Here is a 25,982-nt window from a genome sequence, read left to right as displayed (position 1 = left end):
AGACTATGATGTGGCTCTTGCAGTTGAGCACGAACATGTGTGTGTATGTGTGTGTGTGTGTGTGTGTGTGTGTGTGTGTGTGCATATTTCAAAGGATATTCATTTCAATTTAACTAGGTATACAACGCTGCATCGTCATTTAAACTGGTATTGTTATTCACGCCAATGGTCAATAAAATTATTTTCAGACTGAAATAAGATCAATAGACGGTTCGAATTAAGAAATACCTCTTAGACGTCTTACAAAAGCAGAAGTATAATATCACAAGAAAATAACTAATACTGTCCTATTATGGACTTACAATGAATGTACAATTTTTTAAAATTTACTGTTTAAATTTTTTAAGTAGTTCCTGTACGCCTTCACGGAATGTCTTGAGCAACTCCATGTATTTCGGAGTAGAACTTTCCACGCGATGAAGCCATTCCTTGATGTTAGGGTGCTTGGTGGGGACGATTCCACTCTCTGGAACAAGCTGAAAGAAAAACAAATTATAGTCGTGATGTGCACTGACTGCATTACCAAAGCTGAAAGCATTGTCAGTATGAAAGAATAAGAAAAAAGGTATTCACCGAAGTTTAAAAATGTTTCATTAATATGTCACTTTGCATTTTTCCCGTGGATATTAATCGACAGTTTTTCCTCTGGACTGTGGTGGCATAGGCTTCGTGCCATTTAATTAGCAATAAATTAATTCTTTACGAAAGAAGGAGGAGTAGGGTTTCACGTTCCGTCGATGAAGTGTTCCTTAGAGTTGGAGTACAAGCTCGGATTGCGGCCGGATGGGGAAGAAAATCGGTCGTGCGTTTTCAAAGGAACCATACCAACATTTGCCTAAAGCGATTTAGGGAAATCACTGAAAACCCAAATCTAGATTGGGATTATACACTACTGGCCATTAAAATTGCTACACCACGAAGATGACGTGCTACAGACGCGAAATTTAACCGACGGGAAGAAGATGCTGTGATATGCAAATGGTTAGCTTTTCAGAGCATTCACACAAGGTTGGCGTCGGTGGCGACACCTACAACGTACTGACATGAGAAAAGTTTCCAACCGATTTCTCATACACAAACAGCAGTTGACCGGCGTTGCCTGGTGAAACGTTGTTGTCATGCCTCGTGTAAGGAAGAGAAATGCGTACCATCACGTTTCCGACTCTGATAAAGGTCGGATTGTAGCTTATCGCTATTGCGGTTTATCTTATCGCGACATTGCTGCTCGCGTTGTTCGAGATCCTATGACTGTTAGCAGAATATGGAATCGGTGGGTTCAGGAGGATAATACGAAACGCCGTGCTGGATCCCAACGTCCTCGTATCACTAGCAGTCGAGATGACAGGCATCTTATCCACATGGTTGTAACGGATCGTGCAGCCACGTCTCGATCCCTGAGTCAACACATGGGGACGTTTGCAAGACAACAGCCATCTGCAGAAACAGTTCGACGACTTTTGCGGCAGCATACACTATCAGCTCGGAGACCATGGCTGCGGTTACCCTTGACGCTGCATCACAGACAGGAGCGCCTGCGATGGTTTACTCAACGACGAACCTGTGTGCACGAATGGCAAACGTCATTTTTTCGGATGAATCCAGGTTATGTTTACAGCATCATGATGGTCGCCTCCATGTTTGGCGACATCGCAGTGAACGCACATTGGAAGCGTGTACTCGTCATCGCCATACTGGCGTGTCACCCGGCGTGATGGTATGGGGTGCCATTGGTTACACGTCTCGGTCACCTCTTGTTCGGATTGACGGCACTTTGAACGGTGGAAGTTACGTTTCAGACGTGTTACGACCCGTGGCTCTACCCTTCATTCGATCCCTGCGAAACCCTACATTTCAGCAGGATAATGCACGAACGCATGTTGCAGGTCCTGTACGGGCCTTTCTGGATACAGAAATGGCCAGCACATTCTCCAGATCTCTCACCAATTGAAAACGTCTGGTCAGTGGTGGCCGAGCAACTGGCTCGTCACAATACGCCAGTCACTCCTCTTGATGAACTGTGGTCTCGTGTTGAAGCTACATGGGCAGCTGTATCTGTACACGCCATCCAAGCTCTGTTTGACTCAATGCCCAGGCGTATCGAGGCCGTTATTACGGGCAGAGGTGGTTGTTCTGGGTACTGATTTTTCAGGTTCTTCGCACCCAAATTGCGTGAAAATGTAATCACATGTCAGTTCTAGTATAATATATTTGTCCAATGAATACCCGTTTATCATCTGCATTTCTTCTTGGTGTAGCAATTTTAATGGCCAGTAGTGTATCTATACGTAATACTGCGCAAAATTCTAATGTACACAAGTGCATGCGACGCTCTTAATGTAAGAATTATTATCGTGCAGCGACTTACAACGAGGTGACAAAAGTCGTGGGATACATCTTAATATCGTGTCGGTCATCGCTTTGCCTGGCGTAGTGCATCAGCTCGACGTGGCATGAGCACAACAAGTCGCTGGAAGCCCCTGCGGAAATACTGAGGCGTGCTGCGTCTACAGCTGTCAATAACTGCGAGAGTGTTGCCGGGGAAGGATTTTGGGCGTGAACTGACCCCTCGATTATGTCCCATAAGTGTTCCACGGGTGGCCAAATCATTCGCTTGAATATTCCAGAATGTTCATCAAATCAATTCCAACAGTTGTGGTTTGGTGACATGGTGCACTGCCATCCATAAAAATTCCATCCTTTTTTGGGAACATGAAGTCCATGAATGGTAGTCGAACATAGCAATTTCCAGTCAATGATCGGCTCGTTGGACTAGGGGTCCCAGTCCATTCCATGTAAACACAGCCCACACCATTGTGGAGCCACCAGCAGCTTGCACAGTGCCTTGTTGACAACTTGGGCCTACGATTTCGTAGAGTCTGTGCCGCATTCTAACCCTACTATCATCTCTTGCCAACTGAAATCGGGACCCATATGATCAGGCCACAGTTTCCCAGTCTTCGGAGGTCCAATTGATATCGTCACGAGCCCAGGAGAGTCGCTGCAGGCGATGTCATCTGTTAGCAAAGGCACTGGTGTCAGTCGTCTGTTGCCATAGCCCATGAATGCCACATTTCGCCACACTGTCCTAACAGATACGTTCGTCGTAGGTCCCACATTAATTCACGCAGTGTTGCTTGTCTGTTCCCATTGAAAATTCTATGCAAACGCCGCTGCTCTCGGTCATTAAGTGAAGGCCACTGCCACTGCTGTCACGATTTGTCCTTGTTGAGAAGTAATACCTGAAATCTGGTATTCCAGTTCTAAGCAAAGAACGGAAAGCAGAAAGGTGGAAGCAGTATATAGAGGGTCTATACAAGGGCGATGTACTTGAGGACAATATTGTGGAAATGGAAGAGGATGTAGATGAAGATGAAATGGGAGATACGATACTGCGTGAAGAGTTTGAGAGAGCACTGAAAGACCTGAGTCGAAACAAGGCCCCCGGAGTAGACAACATTCCATTGGAACTACTGACGGCCTTGGGAGAGCCAGTCCTGACAAAACTCTACCATCTGGTGAGCAAGATGTACGAGACAGGCGAAATACCCTCAGACTTCAAGAAGAATATAATAATTCCAATCCCAAAGAAAGCAGGTGTCGACAGATGTGAAAATTACCGAACAATCAGTTTAATAAGCCACAGCTGCAAAATACTAACACGAATTCTTTACAGACGAATGGAAAAACTAGTAGAAACCGACCTCGGGGAAGATCAGTTTGGATTCCGTAGAAATACTGGAACAGGTGAGGCAATACTGACCTTACGACTTATCTTAGAAGAAAGATTAAGGAAAGGCAAACCTACGGTTCTACCATTTGTAGACTTAGAGAAAGCTTTTGACAATGTTGACTGGAATACTCTCTTTCAAATTCTAAAGGTGGCAGGGGTAAAATACAGGGAGCGAAAGGCTATTTACAATTTGTACAGAAACCAGATGGCAGTTATAAGAGTCGAGGGACATGAAAGGGAAGCAGTGGTTGGGAAGGGAGTAAGACAGGGTTGTAGCCTGTTCCCGATGTTATTCAATCTGTATATTGAGCAAGCAGTAAAGGAAACAAAAGAAAAAATCGGTGTAGGTATTAAAATCCATGGAGAAGAAATAAAAACTTTGAGGTTCGCCGATGACATTGTAATTCTGTCAGAGACAGCAAAGGACTTGGAAGAGCAGTTGAACGGAATGGATGGTGTCTTGAAGGGAGAATATAAGATGAACATCAACAAAAGCAAAACGAGGATAATGGAATGTAGTCGAATTAAGTAGGGTGATGTTGAGGGTATTAGATTAGGAAATGAGACACATAAAGTAGTAAAGGAGTTTTGCTATTTGGGGAGCAAAATAACTGATGATGGACGAAGTAGAGAGTATATAAAATGTAGACTGGCAATGGCAAGGAAAGCGTTTCTGAAGAAGAGAAATTTGTTAACATCGAGTATAGATTTAAGTGTCAGGAAGTCATTTCTGAAAGTATTTGTATGGAGTGTAGCCATGTATGGAAATGAAACATGGACGGTAAATAGTTTGGACAAGAAGAGAATAGAAGCTTTCGAAATGTGGTGCTACAGAAGAATGCTGAAGATTAGATGTGTAGATCACATAACTAATGAGGAAGTATTGAATAGGATTGGGGAGAAGAGAAGTTTGTGGCACAACTTGACCAGAAGAAGGGATCTGTTGGTAGGACGTGTTCTGAGGCATCAAGGGATCACCAATTTAGTATTGGAGGGCAGCGTGGAGGGTAAAAATCGTAGGGGGAGACCAAGAGATGAATACACTAAGCAGATTCAGAAGGATGTAGGTTGCAGTAGGTACTGGGAGATGAAGAAGCTTGCACAGGATAGAGTAGCATGGAGAGCTGCATCAAACCAGTCTCAGGACTGAAGACCACAACAACAACAACAATGATTTCCGAAATGGTATGTCCCATCCGTCTAACTCCAACTATCATTCCGCGTTCAAAGCTTGTTAATTCTCGTCGTGTCGCCCCAGTCACGCTGGAAACCTTTTCACATCAATCACCTGAGTACAAATGACAGTCCCGCCAATACACTGCCATTTTACACCTTGTGTACCCGATACTACTGTCATCTGTGTACGTGCATAGCGCTATCCCACAACTTTTGTCACCTCAGTGTATGTTGGGTGGTAAGTGAGAAGAACGTCCTTGTACCTCGATTGCTGTCAGAGAGATGGCGACAGCGTAGTCGGCGAGGCTGACGTTGTCCCCGGCCAGCCACTGCTTCCCTTCCAGCATTCTGTTGAGGCTCTCCAGCCTGTCGTTCACTTTGTCGATGTTACTGGGATCGGTCTGTTTGCCGACAAATTTCGGCCGCTGTTGAAAAAGAAGTGTTATTTGACTCAGTACTCAATAACTATGTTGAATACATCGTTACTGTGGTAAATGGCCTTGAAAGAACCAAAAACTAGGAAACATGCAGCAAAGGGAGAAACGCAGGAAAAAGAATTGTGTAATTTTTACGCCTCATCTGCATTGTTTGTCTTACACTTAAGTAGTTGATCTATAGGCAAGTGTCAGCCATTTTTGCAGAAAGCTTATCAAATTAGTTTCAGCATTTATCGGACTTCTTTCTTGAAATGATTAATGTCAGTAACAAAAAGATAAATATATCCATCTAAAATGGCATAACATAGCCATTAAGGAAGTATTTGCCGGAATAGAGAAATCTGACTTGACACTGATGGATAAGTCAAGGTAGAAACTTTTACTTTCTCAGACAGTGAGCGTGAATCAAGTACCGTGTGTCATAGACCTACACCAAGTCTTAATCTGTTCCCATTTTCCTCCCATACCTTACGTCTCCATATTGTGATTCTCCTGCAAATCGTGCTAGGCTACAAACACCACATCATGAGTCGGAGAGAACAGCACTATTAGACAGTGATTCACAGAGGTATTAGGATCTGGAAACAATTTCAATGTGTTCAGGCTATTCCCTCCAGTATACTTTGTTCCTAACGATATTCAGAACAATTATTTAAAACGAATAATAATAAATGCGGAATTTGTTTGGACAACTCATTAAATAGACCACGATCCACAAGTAAGAGAGCTCTGGGCTCTAATGGCAGTCCACATAAATTACTCTACCGTAATGCACGTAAACCATTATAATGAAATAGATGAGAAGTTATCTCGTTTCTCTCAGCGATTTGGGCCACTGTAAAGGCCTCAGGTTTGCATCTAGGTTAGCTCGTGTAATGGCGCGACGTTTTGTTGAGTTTATAGGTGGAGCCAAAAGGTAGTCCATACCCTGACAGAGGTCCATTGCGGGTAAAATAGAGGAATAGATAGTATTTGTGTCCCGGCGAGATCACTCTGGCCCCATTGGGCGCTCAGTCTGGTCGTCTTCCGGCGGGGACCGCTCGCAACGCTTTGTGGCCTGCAATGGGTACCAAACACAGTTGATAGCCTCTGTTCCCCTTCAAGTGGCCATCATTAATCCTAATTTTGGTGGCTTCCCTAACTACGCTATTCCAAAAGCCCTTTGCCTACACATGCCGTACGTTCGATTTCGAACGGCCGGAGTGCTGTGTAAGAACTGTAAAGGTATAATAAAATAAGCCATCGAGATTAAGATCAGTTTTGGTCTCTACAGCAGACCTTGGAACTTCCGATAAAAAGTTGGAATGCAACTGATGCTTTTATTACATCAGCAAACCCATCTGTAAATTGCAGTGACACAACTCGAAATAATTTCCATTGTTTACGATTAGCTTGCGATGCACGGAAACGTTTACGCTGCCACAGAGAAGCAAGTCCATCAAAACCTTATCGCTGATCGTCCTAGAGGCAGTATTTTTTAAGGTGTGACATACAGTCACGTAATAGGCCTGCGACCATTTTATGAAATTATAAATTTCAAACATTGCTGTTACGGTCGCTGTATAAAATATGTTTAGTCATTTGATGTTCAGCAACTCAATTTTATTTACGTGTTTCGAGTTAACTAATCTTCAGCTTATCTTTAGAAAGAATACAAAACTCACGAGGAACCACAGCTTATTTAAAACAGATAATAATAAATTCCTTATTTGTGTGGCTATAGTGTCCATAGTTGCTTTATAATTCATGATGGTATGCACTGGTGTGCATAAAAGTGTGTTGTGAGAAAACCATAGTGGTGCAGAACATCTAAAAATTAGACCAAAATTATCAGTGTCTAACACAGAAGTACAACGATATGTTAGCAGACGGTATTTCCCGATGTAAGCGAGAAATCAGCCGAAAAGTCACCACTAACTGATGATGCTTTACCTCAATAAAGCGAAACGCGTCTGGTGAAAAAATCACGCACTTTAGTAGTTGCAACGACGGATCAAATATCCTCTCATGAAATAATAATAATATTGACAGAAATTAGAAACCTACTTTAAAATGAATATACCTAAGGAGGTATGGTAGTGCTTCAAACACCCTGTATGGCGTCGTGAATGATTCACCAATTTCATAGTACAGCTGAGTAAATACATTTTGTCTTCACGTACAAAATAACTAACATGGCCACTAATGGCGCTAAACGCACATGAAAAACCGGGTAAAGATGCACAAATATTTAAAAACAATGGACATTAAATAGAAAGTTATACACCAAAAACCATAAATACACCACTACAAAATTCCGGATCAAGAGAATAACAATACATAAGAATAAAATCAAAGATGAAAGAGAAGGCATAAAACAGACGAAGGCTCGGCGGCACAGTAATTACGTCTCGAATTCCATGGACAGAGAGAAGCAGTGGCATATAATACATTTGTAGGTGGAGTACTCTAATTTAGATTAATGTATTGAGATAAAATACGTATGATTAAAATTAAAATGGGCAAATGGAGGGATCCAGGGAAACACTGACACATTTATTTCGTTACAAAATGCATGAACAACGAGAAAAACAGTGTAATTCATAAATAAAATAAATAGAATTTTCATAACAAACAGCAAAATAAATAAAAAAAGAAAATAGAATGGTCCAACATCAATGTGGAGCATTACCGTATACTTTGAGAAAAGTCAATAATCTTGACATATTGTTCGTAGAAACGTAGCTTTGCAAAGAGCAAATACAGCAGCATATAAAAATACTGGATGTAGACCAAGACAGTATACATAGGCCGCGCACCTCATAATGCTTGTGCACAGCCTATGTAATGCTATTTTTGTGTGTAGCTGTTTTTGTTTTTCTGATGCTGTGTTTATACCCGCATTGTGTCAATTTTTTTGTTTTTTTCCGCAGAGTTTGGCAACTCTGCGGAAAAAAAAACAAAAAAATTGACACAATGCGGGTATAAACACAGCATCAGAAAAACAAAAACAGCAACACATAAAAATAGCATTACATTCCGCAGCGTACTTGCAGTCACTTTATTGTTAATTTTCATTTATACCTCTCATTGACGTGAACTGGGTTTGCTTGTGAGGTGCACAGCATATGTATGCTGTTCTAGTCTACGTTTCCTGTTTTTATGTGCTACTGTGTTTGCTCTTAGCAACGATACATTTTTACCAACAATGTGTCAAAATTGTTGACTTTTCTTAAAGTCTGGCACTATATAATTGTCGATGTACACGGTAATGCTACGCGCTTAAGTTGGACCAGCCTATTTCCTTCTTTTTTTTATTTTTCTGTTTATTATTATCAAAACTGAATTCATTTTACTTGTGTACTACACTATTTTGCTCATTGTTTATGCATTTTGTAATGAAATAAAGATGTCCGTGTTTACCTAGGATCCCTCCATCCCCCCCCCCCCCCCCCACTTTAATTTTAGTTGCACGTTAATTTATCTTAATACATTAATCTAAATGTATTATATATCGTTGCTTCTCTTTGTCCATGGAATACGACACGCAGTTACTGTGCCGCCTAGTCTTCATCTGTTTTATTCCTTCTGTTTCACCTTAGACTTGGCTTTCATACATTGTTATTCTCTTCATCCGGAATTTTGTAGTGATGTATTTATGGTTTTTGCTGTATAACTTTCTATTTAATGTTAACCGTTGTTAAACATTTTTGCATCTTTACCTGGCTTTTCATGTGGGTTCAGTGTCATCAGTGGCCGTGTTTGTTATTTTGTTCATGACGTCAAAATGTATTACTTAGTTGCACTACGAAATTGATGAATCATTCACGACGCCATACCAGCACCCCCATAGCCCCTTTGGTATACTCATTTTAAGTGGGGTAGGACGTCAAACGGACGGTCTTGGAGCAGTTTAGACACCACAGGACATTTTAATTTCGACTGTCTATACTTTTACGAATAAATTCATAAAACTTTGTCAGCATGACAATGAAGGATTCAGGTTTCACAATCATTGCAGTGGAAGTTCAAAAACATAACAAAATATTTTTTTTTTACATGTGAAAGTTCATCATTTTTTCACTTCTATTGGCTGCGTTTGTTGCTATAGGTACACGTTTCTTCATAAGTAAGAGAGATTCTTCGATGAATTTTACACAGCATACAAACCATACTTACAGGTGTATGAAACTCTAGAAATTATTTAATTTATGAAAAGGTGAATGTGCTGTTATATTTTAAACTTCATGTTTGAAAAAAACTCAAATTTTATAGTTAATTACCTCAATTTTTACCACAGTTTTTAATAGATTTGGAAAATTCTAGAGTTTCATACACCTGCAGGTATGGTTTCATGCTGTGCAAAATTCATGGAAGAATCTCCCTTACTTATGAAGAAAAGTGTACCTATGGCAACAAATGCAGCCAATGGTAAGTGAAAAAAGGTGAAATACAAATGCAAAAAATTAAAATATTTTCTTATATTTTTGAACTTCCACCACTATAAGTGTAAATCCTGAATCCTTTCTGGTCATTCTGACAAAGTTTTATGAATTTATTTCTAAAAGTATAGACAGTGGAAATTAAAATGTCCTCCAAGTTTGACGTCCTACCCCCCTTAATGTACGTTTCAAACTTCTGTCAATTTTATTATTATTTGTTTTAAATAGGCTGCGGTTCGTTGTGCAAGAATAGGAATCAACAGCCTTCGGCTGTCACACAGCGAAAGGCGTCTGCTGCAATGTCGCGTATTCATGCGCGCACCGACAAGCACTTGTCTACCTCTAAGATTTATAGTCACATAAGCCCGTGTGATTGGTAGTACATATCTGGGTAGAAACTGTAAATTATGCCTCAGCAAGTCGTATGGGCTTTGAGAGGACTCAGACAGTAGTGAAGTTTGGGGACAGAATTTGTTTGCGAGACCCAGTAGCCGGCAAAGGCACACTCTTGCCTTCTGCCTGCTGCCTAGATATCGATTTGCCGGTTCCCCAATGTAGTATAGACGCTTTATCTTGCGAGGGTGACTTGGGCGCATTCAATCGACTTTGCTCTGGATTATGGTGAGATAGTTGCTGGCTAGTGCGCTTGCGCTGCAGTTATGTGATTGCACATTACGTGGTTTTCAGACTATGGAGCATTAGATTTCTTGCAGCGATACACTTTCCTGTCGAGTCTAACGTTGTAAATGTAAGATATTTTCCGTACATTCAATTTTTCATAACACGTGGGATCAATTTACGGTTTTATTCAAATGGCTTGTCTCGTTGCCCTTCATTCGTCAAATAATATTTCGGGCATTAACTCTAATATGCGGTAGATTTTCTTTTTGCCTGTTGTATCCGGATGGTAATGTAAGGACATAATCCCCGTCCCAATGGATTTGTAGACGTAACACGATATCTGGTAGTCAAGTATTTGGTCATTATATTAGATCTGAGTATAATTTTTTAAGCTTGTTTTTCAGACCCCCTGGTTTGTGTTCAGGTTAATCTTCCTCGTATTCCTTAACATTAAATGTGTTGATCAAGAACTACAATCTCGAAACGTGCTGTGTTCATTTTAATTAGATGTAAAGCTGTGAGGGAATAATCTGCTTGGAGTAGAGATTACAGTTTTATTAAATAAGGTTTTCAGTTCTACAGGAAAGTTTATGACGCTGTAGACACTAGCCAGTGAAGATGGAGACATCGAGACGATATCTGCTACTAAACCGAGTCAAGTTTTTTCAAATTACTGGGCGTTGTAAGACACAGAAAGCAAAAACATTTGAATGGAACGGATTGAATCTATAAACCCAATTATTTCACATGCATAGTGAGTAACTGCGGGATGGGTATTGCAAGGATTAAAGTTTGTTTTGACTTGGTTAAACCTCCTTTAATTATTCCGTAGCGTTTTGGGAAACTTCTTGCCACTAAGAAACTTAAAATTAGGCGGATTTCAGTTATTCACATACGGGTCAGATTTGATGTAAAGGGGTGATGTTTCGGGGCATAAAAATCAGGATCATTATCTCTTATGAACTCACAGGTTAAAGTAAAAAGTAGTAGCATGTTTCCACCAGTTAGTTTTTGTCCAACTATTTTAACGCAATAAGAAATACCAGTGATTCTTTCCATTTTATTTATTTTTAATTTACAAAAACAAGACTTCTAGGCCGCTAATTTCAGGTGACTGCCCTTGCTACAAGCCGTCTTATAAAGTTAGTGTAGGACCTAACACCGTTCCCCAGGTTTCAATTGAAAGCTGCTAACATACTGTTGTCTCAAAGCAGAGATTCACCTTTCTCGCTGTTGATGAAAAGATAACACATGATTCATATGCGACCTACTCCTACCCCCTCCCTGGGCCACTGATAGTGTGCGTCCCTAACCCTGGTACCACCTGTAAAAACTTAACTCAGATCCCACTCCGAAACTTCACCTGAGGATCATGAGAGTGATATTTACTGAAACATCGCTTCATTTCGACGAACTCATCTGGCAGCGAACCCAGGAACTTAATATTGTAAACCTCAGTTCTTCTACTCCCTCCTACGTTGAATCGTAAAACAGTCGGCACATAAAGTCACTTTTACGTAAGGAAGTTACAAAATGGAAGAATACTTATTTAGACAAGTATGAAAGAGGGAAATAAAGTGGTACTTACGAAAACATTCACAATCCTGCTGTAGAAATCTTGGTCAAAAAACAGTCTCTGGTCGACGAGGACCCGTCTGTTGACATCTTTCGGGTAGAGAGCATCGTTCTTTCCGTACTTAGAAATAAGGTACATGGCTATGGCGCGGCTGTTTGCAAAAAACAAAAATATTACTAAAGAGTAGGCTAAGAAATACTGGACATTTATACATAACGAAAAGTTATTGAGAATGTATTCATTACAGAAAGAAGGAGATTTAAATCTGGTTAACTATTGCGAATTAATTTCATTCTGATAGGTATTTCAGCTGCTCGGTGGCATTTTGAATAAGACTACTTTTCAGCAGCAACCGTTTGTTTCTATATGCTCAGATCATTTCTATCCCTATGGACTCAACATTAGATGCTTGCATGTACAAAACATGATCAACTAAATTATGCTGGAATATTTAATTATCTATATAATTATGTGTATTATTTTACTAAACTATTGCCGGCCGTTGTGGCCGAGCGGCACTATGCGCTTCAGTCTGGAACCGCGCGACCGCTACGGTCGCAGGTTCGAATCCTGCCTCGGGCATGGATATGTGTGATGTCCTTAGGTTAGTCAAGTTTAAGCAGTTCTAGTTCTAGGGGACTCAAGACCTCAGATGTTAAGTCCCATAGTGCTCAGAGCCATATGAACCATTTGAACTACACTATTACTACTTACAAGACAATGAAACATTACAACCCTTGCTGCCACTGCAAGCCTTCTAGATGGAGTTCAGGAGGGAAAACGTAAAATAATGACGATAGAAGTACGTATTCATATCTGTCACGTAAGTTAATATACTCTTCCGAAATACGCGAACAAAACTGTAGATAGTAGCACTTATTAGCTTTTCGTGTGTTGCGTTTGTATTTGTAATAATGTTAGTGAAAAATTGGACGAATTTTGTTTGACCGCGTCTTGCTTAGTCCTTTAGGGGAAGGGTGCAGGTATCTGGTGGAATTTGCTCCGTCCCACGCAAAACTACTGCACTGAGAAGAGAGTATAATTACTACCATATACAATTTTGATTTTCTATGAACCTAAGAAATGTCGATTATACTATTTTTTTGTTTGGAGATCCTCTTGATTTCAAAAATAGTCCACAAATAAATTGTACACTGACACATTTTTCTACAATGAAATGTCATAACACTCGACCGCACGCAATATGACATGAGAGACAATCTTCAAAAGTGTCGGCATGAAGATTGTTGCTGTGCATAAAATTACTCACAAAAAGTTGAGAAAACCACTTTCCTGGGAACTTTCAATTTTACTGATTCCGAGCTAGCATTCTCAAGGCTTAAGAAAGTTGAAGAATTCTCAGTAAAATATAACAAAACATATTCGAGAGATGTTTAAACAAACTGTGTTAAGACTCACCAACTACTAATGGAACCACAGAAAATGAAACTAATCGTGTACTGATGAAGTAAACCTTGGGTCTCTACTTATTTAATGCTTATTATACATTTAATTGATAGTGGCTTCTCAGATAATGCGTATACCACTTTTTTCTATTTAAAAGCATTTGTTCCTTCGAATTTGACCGCTTCTCAGGCATACTTCAAGCAAATACTGCTTGTATAAGATTTCCATGGAACAGACAGGAAGTGAAGCAGTTCAGATGCTACGAGTCTTAACTACAGTAGCAAGGTTGTCGATAACAACCGTTAGTAGCCCAAAGACATCTATGTGGCAATGGGAAGGTTAGTAATGTAGGCAGGTACAAACCCTTTTTTGCACTGAATGCAGAAAAGTACTCACTACACTGAAATAATGGTGTGGATAATAACCTCTTTATGTTAGAGCCTACCGTTGACAGAACTTCATTGCAAGTGGTACAGTGGTTTACTTCGTATAAGGATCAGACATAAGATCAATGAGTTTATAATAAGAGGCACCCTGAGTGTGACTCCAGTGATTTCTGGAGACTGCAGATGATTCTGTGGTCTCTTTTGTCTTGTCTCAACTCAGTGCGCTCAAGGAAGATTGAGGTAAGAGTTAACTTCACTAGAGCTGCCTCACGTAATGTCTTTTGTGAACTGCAGCCGAAGAACGTATCATGCTACCAGTGGAATACTTAGGCTCAAATATAATATTGTGTGTGCTCCATTCCCTAGAACGTCAATTATTATGAATGAAGAACCAACTCGGACTCAACTGTAATACAAACGCACTCTGTGAATAGATTACGTCGTCCTCATTTATACTGTGCACACACAACTATTTAGGTGCAGCATACACATATGCAGTTTTGGACTGTCAGCGACGTATGCAGCCATAGCCTAGACAACGAATACCCAGTACTGTGCTTGCGATTAGGACACAGTTCTCAAGAGAGTATTAACATAACTTACTTTAAATTTAAACGTTTTTGTTTTGATCACTATTTTCGACACAACACTCACTACTGCCCATCCTTACCAAACTATCTTCTTCCATAATTCCTTATTTCTTCATTAATTATCTGAAAATTTTAACAGTAACGTTGCCAAAACAGTATTTTTTATGCTCTCGTATAAGGACAGACGGGATAGTTTTCATAAAGGAAAATTTTGTGTGGGTGAAAAAGCATTTAGGAAAAGTTAACCTCCAGAACCAGACAAGAAAGCAACTATACCTGCTGACAGCTTTAACTGCGTGCGTAATGCTGTTTATGGATCAAAAATATGTAGCTTTATTGTTTTAGGAGACAATATAAAGCAGTCGTCATTCTCCGACTTGCGACGTGTCTAAAAAGCAAAAACGCATTTCCAATGCAAAAAATTCTTTGAAAAGAAAAATACTAACTACAAAAATTCAAATGTGTGTGAAATCTTATGGGACTTAACTGCTAAGGTCATCAGTCCCTAAGCTTACACACTACTTAACCTAAATTATCCTAAGGACAAAAACACACACCCATGCCCGAGGGAGGACTCGAACCTCCGCCGGGACCAGCCGCACAGTCCATGACTGCAGCGCCCTAGACCGCTTTCTTTTTTTTTTTTTTTTTTTGCATTTTGTTCGTTGTTGATCGTTCTGTTTGGTAGTTGCGGACGTCACATGACATCCGTTAAAGTTCGTTTGTTGAATTTTCGACTCAGTTTTTTATTACAGAGGCCAACCAGCTCTCTGACCGAACACACTGAGTTACCGTGCCGGCAAAACTCTAGCCATTGCACTAGTAGTACATCACAATGACCGCTCGGCTAATCCAGCGTGGCTTCTAACTACATGTTCTGACAAACTCAAGAGGGGCCTTTTTTCCTTTCAATATCAAAAAGAAGTTTTCTCTCTCAAGTAAAGCCGATTGTTGTTAGTCAGCAATTTACTAGCAGGAAACTATTCGAAACAGAAGTGACTTTCAGTTATGAGATGCATCATACAGGTACCAACAGCTTCTCATTGCTTTTGGTATCGCAATAAGGTGTTGCTCACTTTCATTCCAAGGGAACAACAAATTTAAACGGTTCAAATGGCTTTCAGCACTACGGGACTTAAGATCTGAGGTCATCAGTCCCCCAGACTTAGAACTACTTAAACCTAACTAACCTAAGGACATCACACACACCCATGCCCGAGGCAGGATTGGAACCTGCGACCATAGCAGCAGCGCGGTTCCGGACTGGGCGCCTAGAACCGCCCGGCCACAATGGCCGGCGAACAAGTCATAAGAATGAGAAGAAACGTACATTATACTGAAACGAAAACATTACAAAACACTAAATTTTCTTTCTGCTTTCGAAGATTCATTTTGGAATATATTGAGGAGGCACTGTTATTCTTCGAGGAGTAGCAACACTGTTCACTATTACGTCTGTAGCCTTACCTCTCAGCAACGTACAGGCCATTATCCTCCAGCGTCGGCACGGTGTGTTGTGGGTTTTTCTGAAATAAGGAAAAGAATCACAGAAAAGCAGACATATGACTTCTGAGATATCAATTTATGATGAAAGGACGTCTAGAGAAGAAATTAAGCAGTATAAATGTATTTATTTTCCAGGCACCACATTTCTATAATAAAAAATTAACAAACACTCAATAAAACCACTTGTTGTAGCCAAACAACACTGTTGCAAAGTAAAACTGTATAAAATACATGATAAAGTGTATTATTCTTCAGATACTCCATGATCCATACTTCGACTCGTTTTCTACGTGATTTCTGAATACATTCTAAACATTCACAGAGAATGTTGGTAATTTTAGATAGTAGTTTACAACAAGAAATGGCGATAGATAAACACACTTCTTCAGTTATTTTTTGAGCTTGTTAATACTTAATCTATACAAAAGATATATGTTACCTTCAACATCTCAGGCGTCTTCAGGTCATTAGCAAGATCGTTTACATTCACTATTTTCAAGTCAACTCCAACAATACTAGCCACTAGACGTACCAAGCGGCATGGAGCGCTCAAAGGGCTGACGTAGAGAGTTAGAGGAGCCATTGTGGATTCTGAAAATCATCACATCGTTTCAGATCTAAAATAAACTCCTCCTTGGGTGATAGGTTTGTGATTATGCAATGCTGTGTACTTATCAAGTGTACTGGGAGAATAAATATCGTTTCGTCACAGAAATTCATGAGTTAGGTAATAATTCCAGCAAACATTTTGTTCTCCGAAACGTGATTTGCTCTTACAGCTATTCAGTAACACAACAGTGAAGTTTGAGACACCGGGGGCTATCTGAGAACAGTGACAGATCCAGTGGACAGCGCCGCGGGGGTACTCTGCGACACCGCTTGTAAATTTCTTATAGAAAGTGAACTGCTTCTTGTTTCATTCATAGGATACTCAACAGTGTTATAAGTGTGCTAAGGTGAGCTTTCTCTTTTTATAACACTAAGAGAGAAATAAACCATTTAAATCCCTTTGCATGTCTTCATGATAGTTTTTTCCAAGTCGAGTGTTTATTTTAAACAATATTGCTCGAGAACAACATAGTGAGCAATACGGTATGTTTTTTACAGACAGGAGTGTTCAGACACGGCAATCTTAATGAGGGTTAAAGTATGAGTTTCTCAGTAATTAATTTCATACATGTACATTTATTGTTGTTGTTCTTGTTGCTGTTGTGGTCTTCAGCCCAAAGACTGGTTTGATGCAGCTCTCCATGCTACTCTATCCAGTGCAAGTGTCTTCATTTTCGAATAACAACGGCAACTTACATCCTTCCGAATTTCCTGATGACGACATCCTCCTGAGTAGTCCCCGCTTGAAGATCCGAACGGGGGACTATTTTACCTCCGGAATGTTTTACCCGAAAGGTTATCATCATTTAACCATACAGTGCAAGCCCTCGGGAAAAATTGCGGCTGTAGTTTTCCCTTGCTTTCAGTCGGATGTATTACCAACACAGCAAGGCCGTTTTGTTTACAAGGTCAGATCAGACAGTCATCGGAATGTTGAACCTAACAATTGAAAAGCAGCCGCCCCTCTTCAGGAACCACACGTTTGTCTGGCCTCTCAAGAGATACTCCTCCGTTGTGATTGTACCTGCGGTACTGCTGTCTCTATAGCTGAGGTACGAAAGCCACCCCACCAACGGCAAGGTCCATGCGTCATGGAGGGTGGACATATACATATGCAATAATGATTCAGAAAATGACAGAAATTAACACTATCAGAGACTGCACAAATCAGCGCTAACCGGGTCTGCAAGACAACAGTTTCCCCATTAGTATTCCCAGACATCAGCCATCGACTCAGCGTATTCTGCTATAGTCCGTGGCTGTTTTATGAATGCCTTTGATGATGAAAGATACTTTAAAAAAAGCTGACAATTTGCAATGATTATACATACAGAACCTCACCTGACGACACAGATGTCCAGGCTATTTCACAAATTTATGGAACATACCGTTGGTACTTGGAGGAACAGAGATGTATTAAAAACTAACACGCAAAGTATTAATCGTCCACAATAATATTTATTTCATATTTTGTTATGAACCGGCTTTCGGCTTCCTAAATGATCATCAGACAAGTGAACACTAATATTGCGTGTGTCAGTTTTTAATTGCTGTTTGAAATATTTGAGCGGAACAAGTGTAACATATTCTATCTGATCAGACGTATAGGACATCCCTATGTAATGTAGAATACACCGCCAGATTTCACGAGAAGTGGACCCAGTAGTGTAACAGGAAACAGGCAGCAGAGCGTTGTCAGCAGAGACGCAGTAACAGCAGAATGGATTGGTCAGGAGAGCTGACTGACTCTGAATGTGAAACTAATTAATATTATCAGCAACAAAAGCTATTAAGGAGTAAATGTATTAAGGAGTAAATGTATTGGGAAGTGAATATAAGAACTGCAAAATCCTTAAAAAGTGTTTTATAAGATACACCAGCTTTACACAATCCTCTTACTACTCGAGTCTGCTGGAAAAAAAAAAACATTATTTGCTTCCGGTAATTGCATAATATGTAGCAAGTGAACATATGTAAAATTAGTCAACTTTCTTGTCCTGAAATCAGCACATAGAGAAGTGCTTCTATGGGCATAACACGCTGAAATGAGCTTCTTGATTAATTTATCCGTATCCAGTTTAACCTCTTATCCATCTGAACCACAAGGAATTTCACACACTGCGCTTCATTCAATGTGTGACCACTCCTCTTGTGTTATTGCTTATTTGAAACCGCTACTATGTGTCTTTGACAGATTGTGTTTTAAATTGTTAGTTGTGAACAATTTGTAGGCTGGCTCAACTATCATCTGCACTGTGTCTGCTAAGGTTGAGTATGGAGCGTTGATTAGTATGCTTGTGTCGTCAGCAAACATTACAGGTTTTGAACTGTCCTTTAAGGTAGCGGCGGGAAGAGTGTTGTACTTTGGTGCACTTTTCAGACTTTCGCCTTTAGCCAGCTCTGTAATATAAGTTTTATATATTGTGTTGTTCCATTGATCGTAACCGGGCCAAATATCTCACGAAATAAGCGTCAAACGAAAAAATTACAAAGAACGAAACTTGCCAAGCGTGAAGGGGGAAACCAGATGGTGCTATGATTGGCCCGCTAGATGGAGCTCTCATAGGTCAAACGGATATCAATTGCGTTTTTGAAAAAGGAACCCCCATTTTTATTACATATTCGTGTAGTACGTAAAGAAATATGAATGTTTTAGTTGGATCACTTTTTTCGCTTTGGGATAGATGGAGCTGTAATAGTCACAAACATGTGGCTCACAATTTTAGACGAACAGTTCGTAATAGGTAGGTTTTTTAAATTAAAATACAGAACGCAGGTACGTTTGAACATTTTATTTCGGTTGTTCCAATGAGATACATGTACCTTTGTGAAATTATCATTTCTGAGAACGCATGCTGTTACAGCGTGATTACCTGTAAATACCACATTAATGCAATAAATGCTCAAAATGATGTCCGTCAACCTCAATGCATTTGGCAATACGTGTAACAACATTCCTCTCAACAGCGAGTAGTTCGCCTTCCGTAATGTTCGCACATGCATTGACAATGCGCTGACGCTTGTTGTCAGGCGTTGTCGGTGGATCACGATAGCAAATATCCTTCCACTTTCCCCAGAGAAAGATATACGGGGACGTCAGATTCGGTGAACGTGCGGGCCATGGTATGGTGCTTCGACGACCAATCAACATGTCATGAAATATGCTGTTCAGTACCGCTTCAACCGTACGAGAGCTATGTGCCGGACATCCATCATGTTGGAAGTACATCGCCATTCTGTCATGCAGTGAAACATGTTGTAGTAACATCAGTACAACATTACGTAGGAAATCAGCATACATTGCACCATTTAGATTGCCGTCGATAAAATGGGAGCCAATTATCCTTCCTCCCATAATGCCGCACCATACATTAACCCCCCAAGGTTGCTGATATTCCACTTGTCAGAGCCATCGTGGATTTTACGTTGCCCAATAGTACATATTATGCCTGTTTACGTTACCGCTGTTGGAGAATGACACTTCCTCGATAAATCGAAAGAGTGCAAAAAATCTGTTATCGTCCCGTAATTTCTCGTGTGTCCAGTGGCATAACTGTACACGACGTTCAGAGTCGTCTCCATGCAATTCCTGGTGCATAAAAATATGGCACGGGTGCAATCGATGTTGATGTAACATTCTCAACACCGACGTTTTTGAGATTCCCGATTCTCGCGCAATTTGTCTGCTACTGATGTGCGGATTAGCCGCGACAGCAGCTAAAACACCTACTTGGGCATCATCATTTGTTGCAGGTCGTGGCTGACGTTTCACATGTGGCTGAACACTTCCTGTTTCCTTAAATAACGTAATTATCCGCCAAACGGTCCGGACACTTGGATGATGTCGTCCAGGATACCGAGCAGCATGCATAGCACACCCCCGTTGGGCATTTTGATCACAATAGCCATACATCAACACGATATCGACCTTTTCCTCAATTGGTAAACGGTGCATTTTAACACGGGTAATGCATCACGAAGCAAATACCGTCCGCAATGGCGGAATATTACATGTTACCACGTACTTATACGTTTGTAACTATTACAGCGCCATCTATCACATAGCGAAAAAAGTGATCCAACTAAAACATTCACATTTCTTTATGTACTACACGAATATGTAATAAAAATGGGGTTCCTGTTAAAAAAAAACGCAGTTGATATCCGTTTGACCTATGGCAGCGCCATCTAGCGGGCCAACCAAAGTCCATCTGGTTTGCCCCTTCAAGCTAGACGAGTTTCGTTCTTGGTAGTTTTTTCGTTTGATGCTTATATCAATGGACCACCCTGTATATGCTGGAGTTTTTTCTGACATTACAAAAGTTACTCTGGAGACTCAACGTTTTCCCAAACGTGAAATACGCTCCAAGGTATAACATGGTCATGTACCAAAAAATATACGACTGAAATTCAAGAGTTGCAATCGAGACAATCTTGTCAGTACTATTTTTAACAGTTTAAATGCTGAATTGTTACTTTACTACACACCAATATTCAGTAAGCAAATTAATTTTAGCAGAAACCAGTTACAAGTTAAATACATTTTGAAACCGAAGCTATTGTAAAATAACTCAACTTTTCACTTTCAAGACAAATTATTAAGACATCAAGGAAAAAACTCAGTTCATCTGCAGATGTCACATGTTCCATGGTGAAAGTTCTACTTCTGAAATAAACTACAATATGGTACACGACAGACGAAGTTTGTCCACGTGTTAAACAATGAATAAAATTTTATATATTCACCATTAAATAATAATAATATTCCAAATTTCTTTAAGACACAAAGGAATTACAGCCACTGGCTCCGAGTGGGCATTGATTGAAATCAATGGGGAAAGTTGAAAATTTGCACCAGGCTGAGATTAGAACCTGGGTCTCCTGCTTAATAGGCAGCTGCTCTGAACACCAAGTCACCCGGCCACAGTGGTAACTGCAGCTGCACGTCAGCACGCCTCCTGTCAGGCCCAAATTCTTTGACACAAATTTTCAGCTTTCCCCATTGATTTCAACTAATGCCCTTTCACAGTTAATGTCTATAATTCCTCTGTGTCTTGATTCATAAATGGCTGCTGGATGAAAAATGGTGTCTGTTAATTCACACATGTCCGAGAGAACAGACACCACATATATTATACAGCGTGTAAATGTGCAGGACGTGGAATATTTACAAATTCCGTGCCAAACACATCCGTATCTCTAACAACAACAAAAACTATAGAGAATGCCGGAAACTGTTTATGGTGGTCCCCGGTGCACATTCCTTAATTTGATCACAAAATCAGTTACTAGACTGAAGTACCGACCAAAAAATATCGTGTGTTTCCTAGGTACAATGTCCTCTACGTACGATGTACTCTACTAATTGAAAGATCACTTAAGTAGATTAGAAAGAAGAGTGGAGCCAGTATCGAGCCTTGTGGAACTTTATTTTATTGCCCTGTTATGAGGTTGTTTTCAAGCCTGAGATATAACTCGTTAATGAAACCATCTGCTTACTGTTATAGACGCAGGATTCCATCCCTGCAAGTGGAATGCCGCCAGTTGCATAACATATTAGTTTATAAGCAGAATTTTGTGATAGGCTTTGGTAAGGTCGCAGAATATAACAGTAGGATAATTTATCTGATTTAGCTGTGGTAACATTTCGCTTGTGAGACCTTGTATTTCTTTCTCAATGAAGAACCGATACAAAAGCAAAATTGAGATTCAATTGACAAGGTGTGTTCATTTAAATGGAACAGTACACCATATAGGCCACATTCTCAAACTTTTTTTAAAAGACTAGAAGCAGTAATGTAGGCCTGTAATCAGAAGTGGTTTGCTTATTTCCAAAGTTGTATACGTGTGTTACTTAAGCTTATTTAATTCTATCAACAAAAAGTCCCTGAGTTATTAATTGACAACAAAGATAGCTTAGAGGTAATCCTATGAAATCACAACAAGATTTTAGTATTCTAGAAGAAACACTATCATGTCCATCAAACTACTACCGTACATTTTAGTGACCAGCTGACTAATGTAATCTCCTCGGAGCATGTGTTTTTATAACTAACGTTCGTTCGTAGTGCATGCAGTGTCTGTACAAGTAAATCTTGCTCGTTTGATACTGAGTGCAGTGTTTGCAGCCCCTGTGAAGAAGCAGTCATGGAATTTGACGGCCAGTGACTTGAAAGGGTCACCATTTCCGCTAGAGCTCTTTTTTGCTGGCTCATTTATATTTGGATGGCTAGTTTTGTTGGTTTCTTATAGAATAACACTCTAAATAGGTTTTTGCCGTATTTTTTGGTGGTTTTTACACGAGTTTTCCTTTTTTATGACAGAATGGGGAATTTGACAATGCTGATGACAATGAAGTTCAAATCTTGACTACTGCTTGTTCTTTGAATTAGGTACCGTACAGATCACTCTTACTAGCACAAGATTCTTTAATCACTAGAGTTTTCCACCCCCACCCCCCATCCTTGCTTCTGTTTAATTTTGTTATTATCTGTTTACCGGGAAAACACGGCTCAAATGTTGTCGGAATATGTTAATAAAAGAATTAAATTTTCCATCGACACTCTTTTATAAATTTCTCCCCCGTGTTCTTCAAGTAATTTCTCTCTAAATTGGTTCATTGTTTATGATTCTCCGATAGAACAGCTCAGTAAATTTCAGTTTCTCTCTAAATCGATTCATTGTTTATGATTCTCCGATAGAATTAACCGCTCAGTAAACTTCGTTGTTAACATTTGACCATAATTGTGTGATAAATTGTTGACTTGGTTTTACAGCTAAATAACTGCATGTCGTTTGGTCTTTATCAGTGATGCAAACAAACGATATTCTTTATGAATGATTGCAGTGTATGTTGGCGTGTTTGCATACGATTTTTGATTCCAACGATTTTCAGTTCAGATATTATTATTATTATTATTATTATTATTATTTGTTTGCTATCAACAGCGAATTGGGATTTGGACGTCACGAACTCAGTAACCGGAGGGCAACAAGATTAATAACTCAACGTCCTGTAGAGACCATCAGAGACGGTTTGTAGTTTCCGTCTAGATAACTAAAACCATGACTTTTTCAGGAACCTTCTAGGAATTCGAGTAAAATTAGTTAAGGATATCATGAAAAACCCACATCTGGGACAGTAGAAACACTCACCAGCTTCTCCGCTGTGCAGTCTCCTGCACACACATAGCGTGTCAAGGCCTGATGTATATAACTAATTATGTTTATCAGAGGAATCTGGGACATACGAGTGTTTCCTTGCCCATAACGCCAAGTCAAACTTTGTTGTCCATAAGCAGAAAACTGCGTACGATTTAACTACGAATGTACCGATTTACATGTGCCAGCTGCAGCATGTGATCTCATTATTTTTTGAGTATTTATAAGGCTAGGTTCTTACGGGCAGAGAACACAGCCACGCTGGAAAAAAGACAGATTTGCAAAACGTAGCGCAGGAGCTGAATAATCACAAGCATCCAAAACATAAGTCACTACGTCGACTTCTGAACCAGACGCCAGCTATTTGATTATGGTGTGTAGTAGTGGTAATAATGATATGTAGGTCATCACCTCTCGTCCGATATCTTGCTAGTCACATTTTGAGTATGAAAGACCGTCTCAATAACAGCTTTCAAACCGGCTCCATTGAGACCAGCGGTAAGTTTGCAGCACTGCTAGTAACCGCGAATACGAACGAGCATTGCGTATAAAACTTCGCAGACGAAATGGATATTCTAAGTTCAGTGAGATCTTAAATCAGTGCTTTTGTTGGCAGCATATCCGATGTTATCCCTAAGTGTTTTTGACTGCATATCAACTGTATCATAATACAAATCAATTGGTAATACAAACCTGCAGATTTAGCGAGGTTCTTTAAAAACCATTATTTTGGTTATGGCATGTGTGGCCTTAGAATCAGCTCATACGCCATTTACGTACAGATTCAGACGAATAATAACGGAATACTTAACATTTCTCACAAATATGTCACCTTTGGCTGATTAGAATGTTACGTTAATTATAAGAGACCATCATTGAGATTATTGTTGTTGTTGTTGTTGTTGTCTTCAGTCCTGAGATTGGTTTGATGCAGCTCTCCCCCCCCCCCCCTTTCTGTATCCTGTGCAAGCTTCTTCATCTCCCAGTACTTACTGCAACCTACATCCTTCTGAATCTGCTTAGTGTATTCATCTCTTGGTCTCCCTCTACGATTGTTACCCTCCTCGCTGCCCCCCTCCCCACAATGCTAAATTTGTGATCCCTTGATGCCTCAGAACATGTCCTACCAACCGATCGCTTCTTCTTGTCAAGTTGGGCCACAAACTCCTCTTCTCCACAATTCTATTCAATACCTCCTCATTAGTTATGTGATCTACCCATCTAATCTTCAGCATTCTTCTGTAACACCACATTTCGAAAGCTTCTATTCTCTTCTTGTCCAAACTATTTATCGTCCATGTTTCACTTCCATACATGGCTACACTCCATACAAATACTTCCAGAAGCGACTTCCTGACACTTAAATCTGTACTCGACGTTAACAAATTTCTCTTCTTCAGAAACGCTTTCCTTGCCATTGCCAGTCTACATTTTATATCCTCTCTACTTCGACCATCATCAGTTATTTTGCTCCCCAAATAGCAAAACTCCTTTACTACTTTAAGTGTCTCATTTCCTAATCTAATTCCCTCAGCACCACCCGACTTAATTCGAAAACATTCCCTTATCCTCGTTTTGCTTTTGTTGATGTTCATCTTATATCCTCCTTTCAAGACACTGTCCATTCCGTTCAACAGCTGTTCCAAGTCATTTGCTGACAGAATTACAATTTCATCGGCGAACCTCAACGCTTTTATTTCTTCTCCATGGATTTTAATACCTACTCCGAATTTTTCTTTTGTTTCCTTTACTGCTTGCGCAATATACAGATTGAATAACATCGGGGACAGGCTACAACCCTGTCTCACCCCCTTCCCAATCACTGCTTCCCTTTCATGTCCCTCGACTGTTATAACTGCCATCTGGTTTCTGTACAAATTGTAAATAGCCTTTCGCTCCCTGTATTTTACCCCTGCCACCTTTAGAATTTGAAAGAGAGTATTCCAGTCAACATTGTCAAAAGCTTTCTCTAAGTCTACAAATGCTAGAAATGTAGGTTTGCCTTTCCTTAATCTATTTTCTAAGATAAGTCGTAGGGCCAGTATTGCCTCACGTGTTCCAACATTTCTGCGGAATCCAAACTGATCTTCACCGAGGTCGGCTTCTACCCGTTTTTCCATTCGTCCTTAAAGAATTCGCGTTAGTATTTTGCAACTGTGACTTATTAAACTGATGGTTCGGTAATTTTCACATCTGTCAACACCTGCTTTCTTTGGGGATTATTAACTTGAAACGTAATACAGACAATGCACGTTACATTTTGTAGTGCGGTTTTGACGTCTAACGCAATGACTGAGGAAAAAGTACATACCGGACTAGTTGAAGAACAGCCAAACGTCGTGTGATACTTCTTCCGGCGTCT

The 25,982-nt window shown here is 40.0% G+C and overlaps 1 protein-coding gene across 1 annotated transcript; it reads right to left on the bottom strand.

Annotated features, from left to right (window-relative positions):
- Nucleotides 1-275: 275 nt before the first annotated feature.
- LOC126161584 (glutathione S-transferase 1-1-like) lies at nucleotides 276-25,982 on the bottom strand. Its single transcript, XM_049917530.1, has 6 exons — nucleotides 25,932-25,982; nucleotides 16,290-16,441; nucleotides 15,812-15,870; nucleotides 11,974-12,112; nucleotides 5,170-5,331; nucleotides 276-476 (listed from the first exon to the last, which is right to left on the bottom strand). Exons 2-6 carry the CDS (start codon nucleotides 16,431-16,433, stop codon nucleotides 327-329), a joined length of 654 nt encoding a protein of 217 aa, XP_049773487.1. The 5' UTR covers nucleotides 16,434-16,441; nucleotides 25,932-25,982; the 3' UTR covers nucleotides 276-326.

The sequence above is a fragment of the Schistocerca cancellata genome, chromosome 2 (assembly GCF_023864275.1).
Source record: "Schistocerca cancellata isolate TAMUIC-IGC-003103 chromosome 2, iqSchCanc2.1, whole genome shotgun sequence".
Taxonomy (NCBI): Eukaryota; Metazoa; Arthropoda; class Insecta; order Orthoptera; family Acrididae; genus Schistocerca; species Schistocerca cancellata.
Note: the sequence above shows the minus strand (reverse complement) of the source record. Positions and strands in the feature narration are given on the sequence as shown.

What these genes read in the sequence shown, in the direction of transcription:
- LOC126161584 (XM_049917530.1), bottom strand. Translation starts at nt 16,433, where the DNA reads ATGGCTCCTCTAACTCTCTACGTCAGCCCTTTGAGCGCTCCATGCCGC. An exon ending in GCAGGATTGTGAATGTTTTC is followed by an intron (nt 5,332 to 11,973) that starts GTAAGTACCACT and finishes CTTTTTCAACAG; the next exon opens with CGGCCGAAATTTGTCGGCAA. An exon ending in TCTCTCTGACAGCAATCGAG is followed by an intron (nt 477 to 5,169) that starts GTACAAGGACGT and finishes TTTTTCTTTCAG; the next exon opens with CTTGTTCCAGAGAGTGGAAT.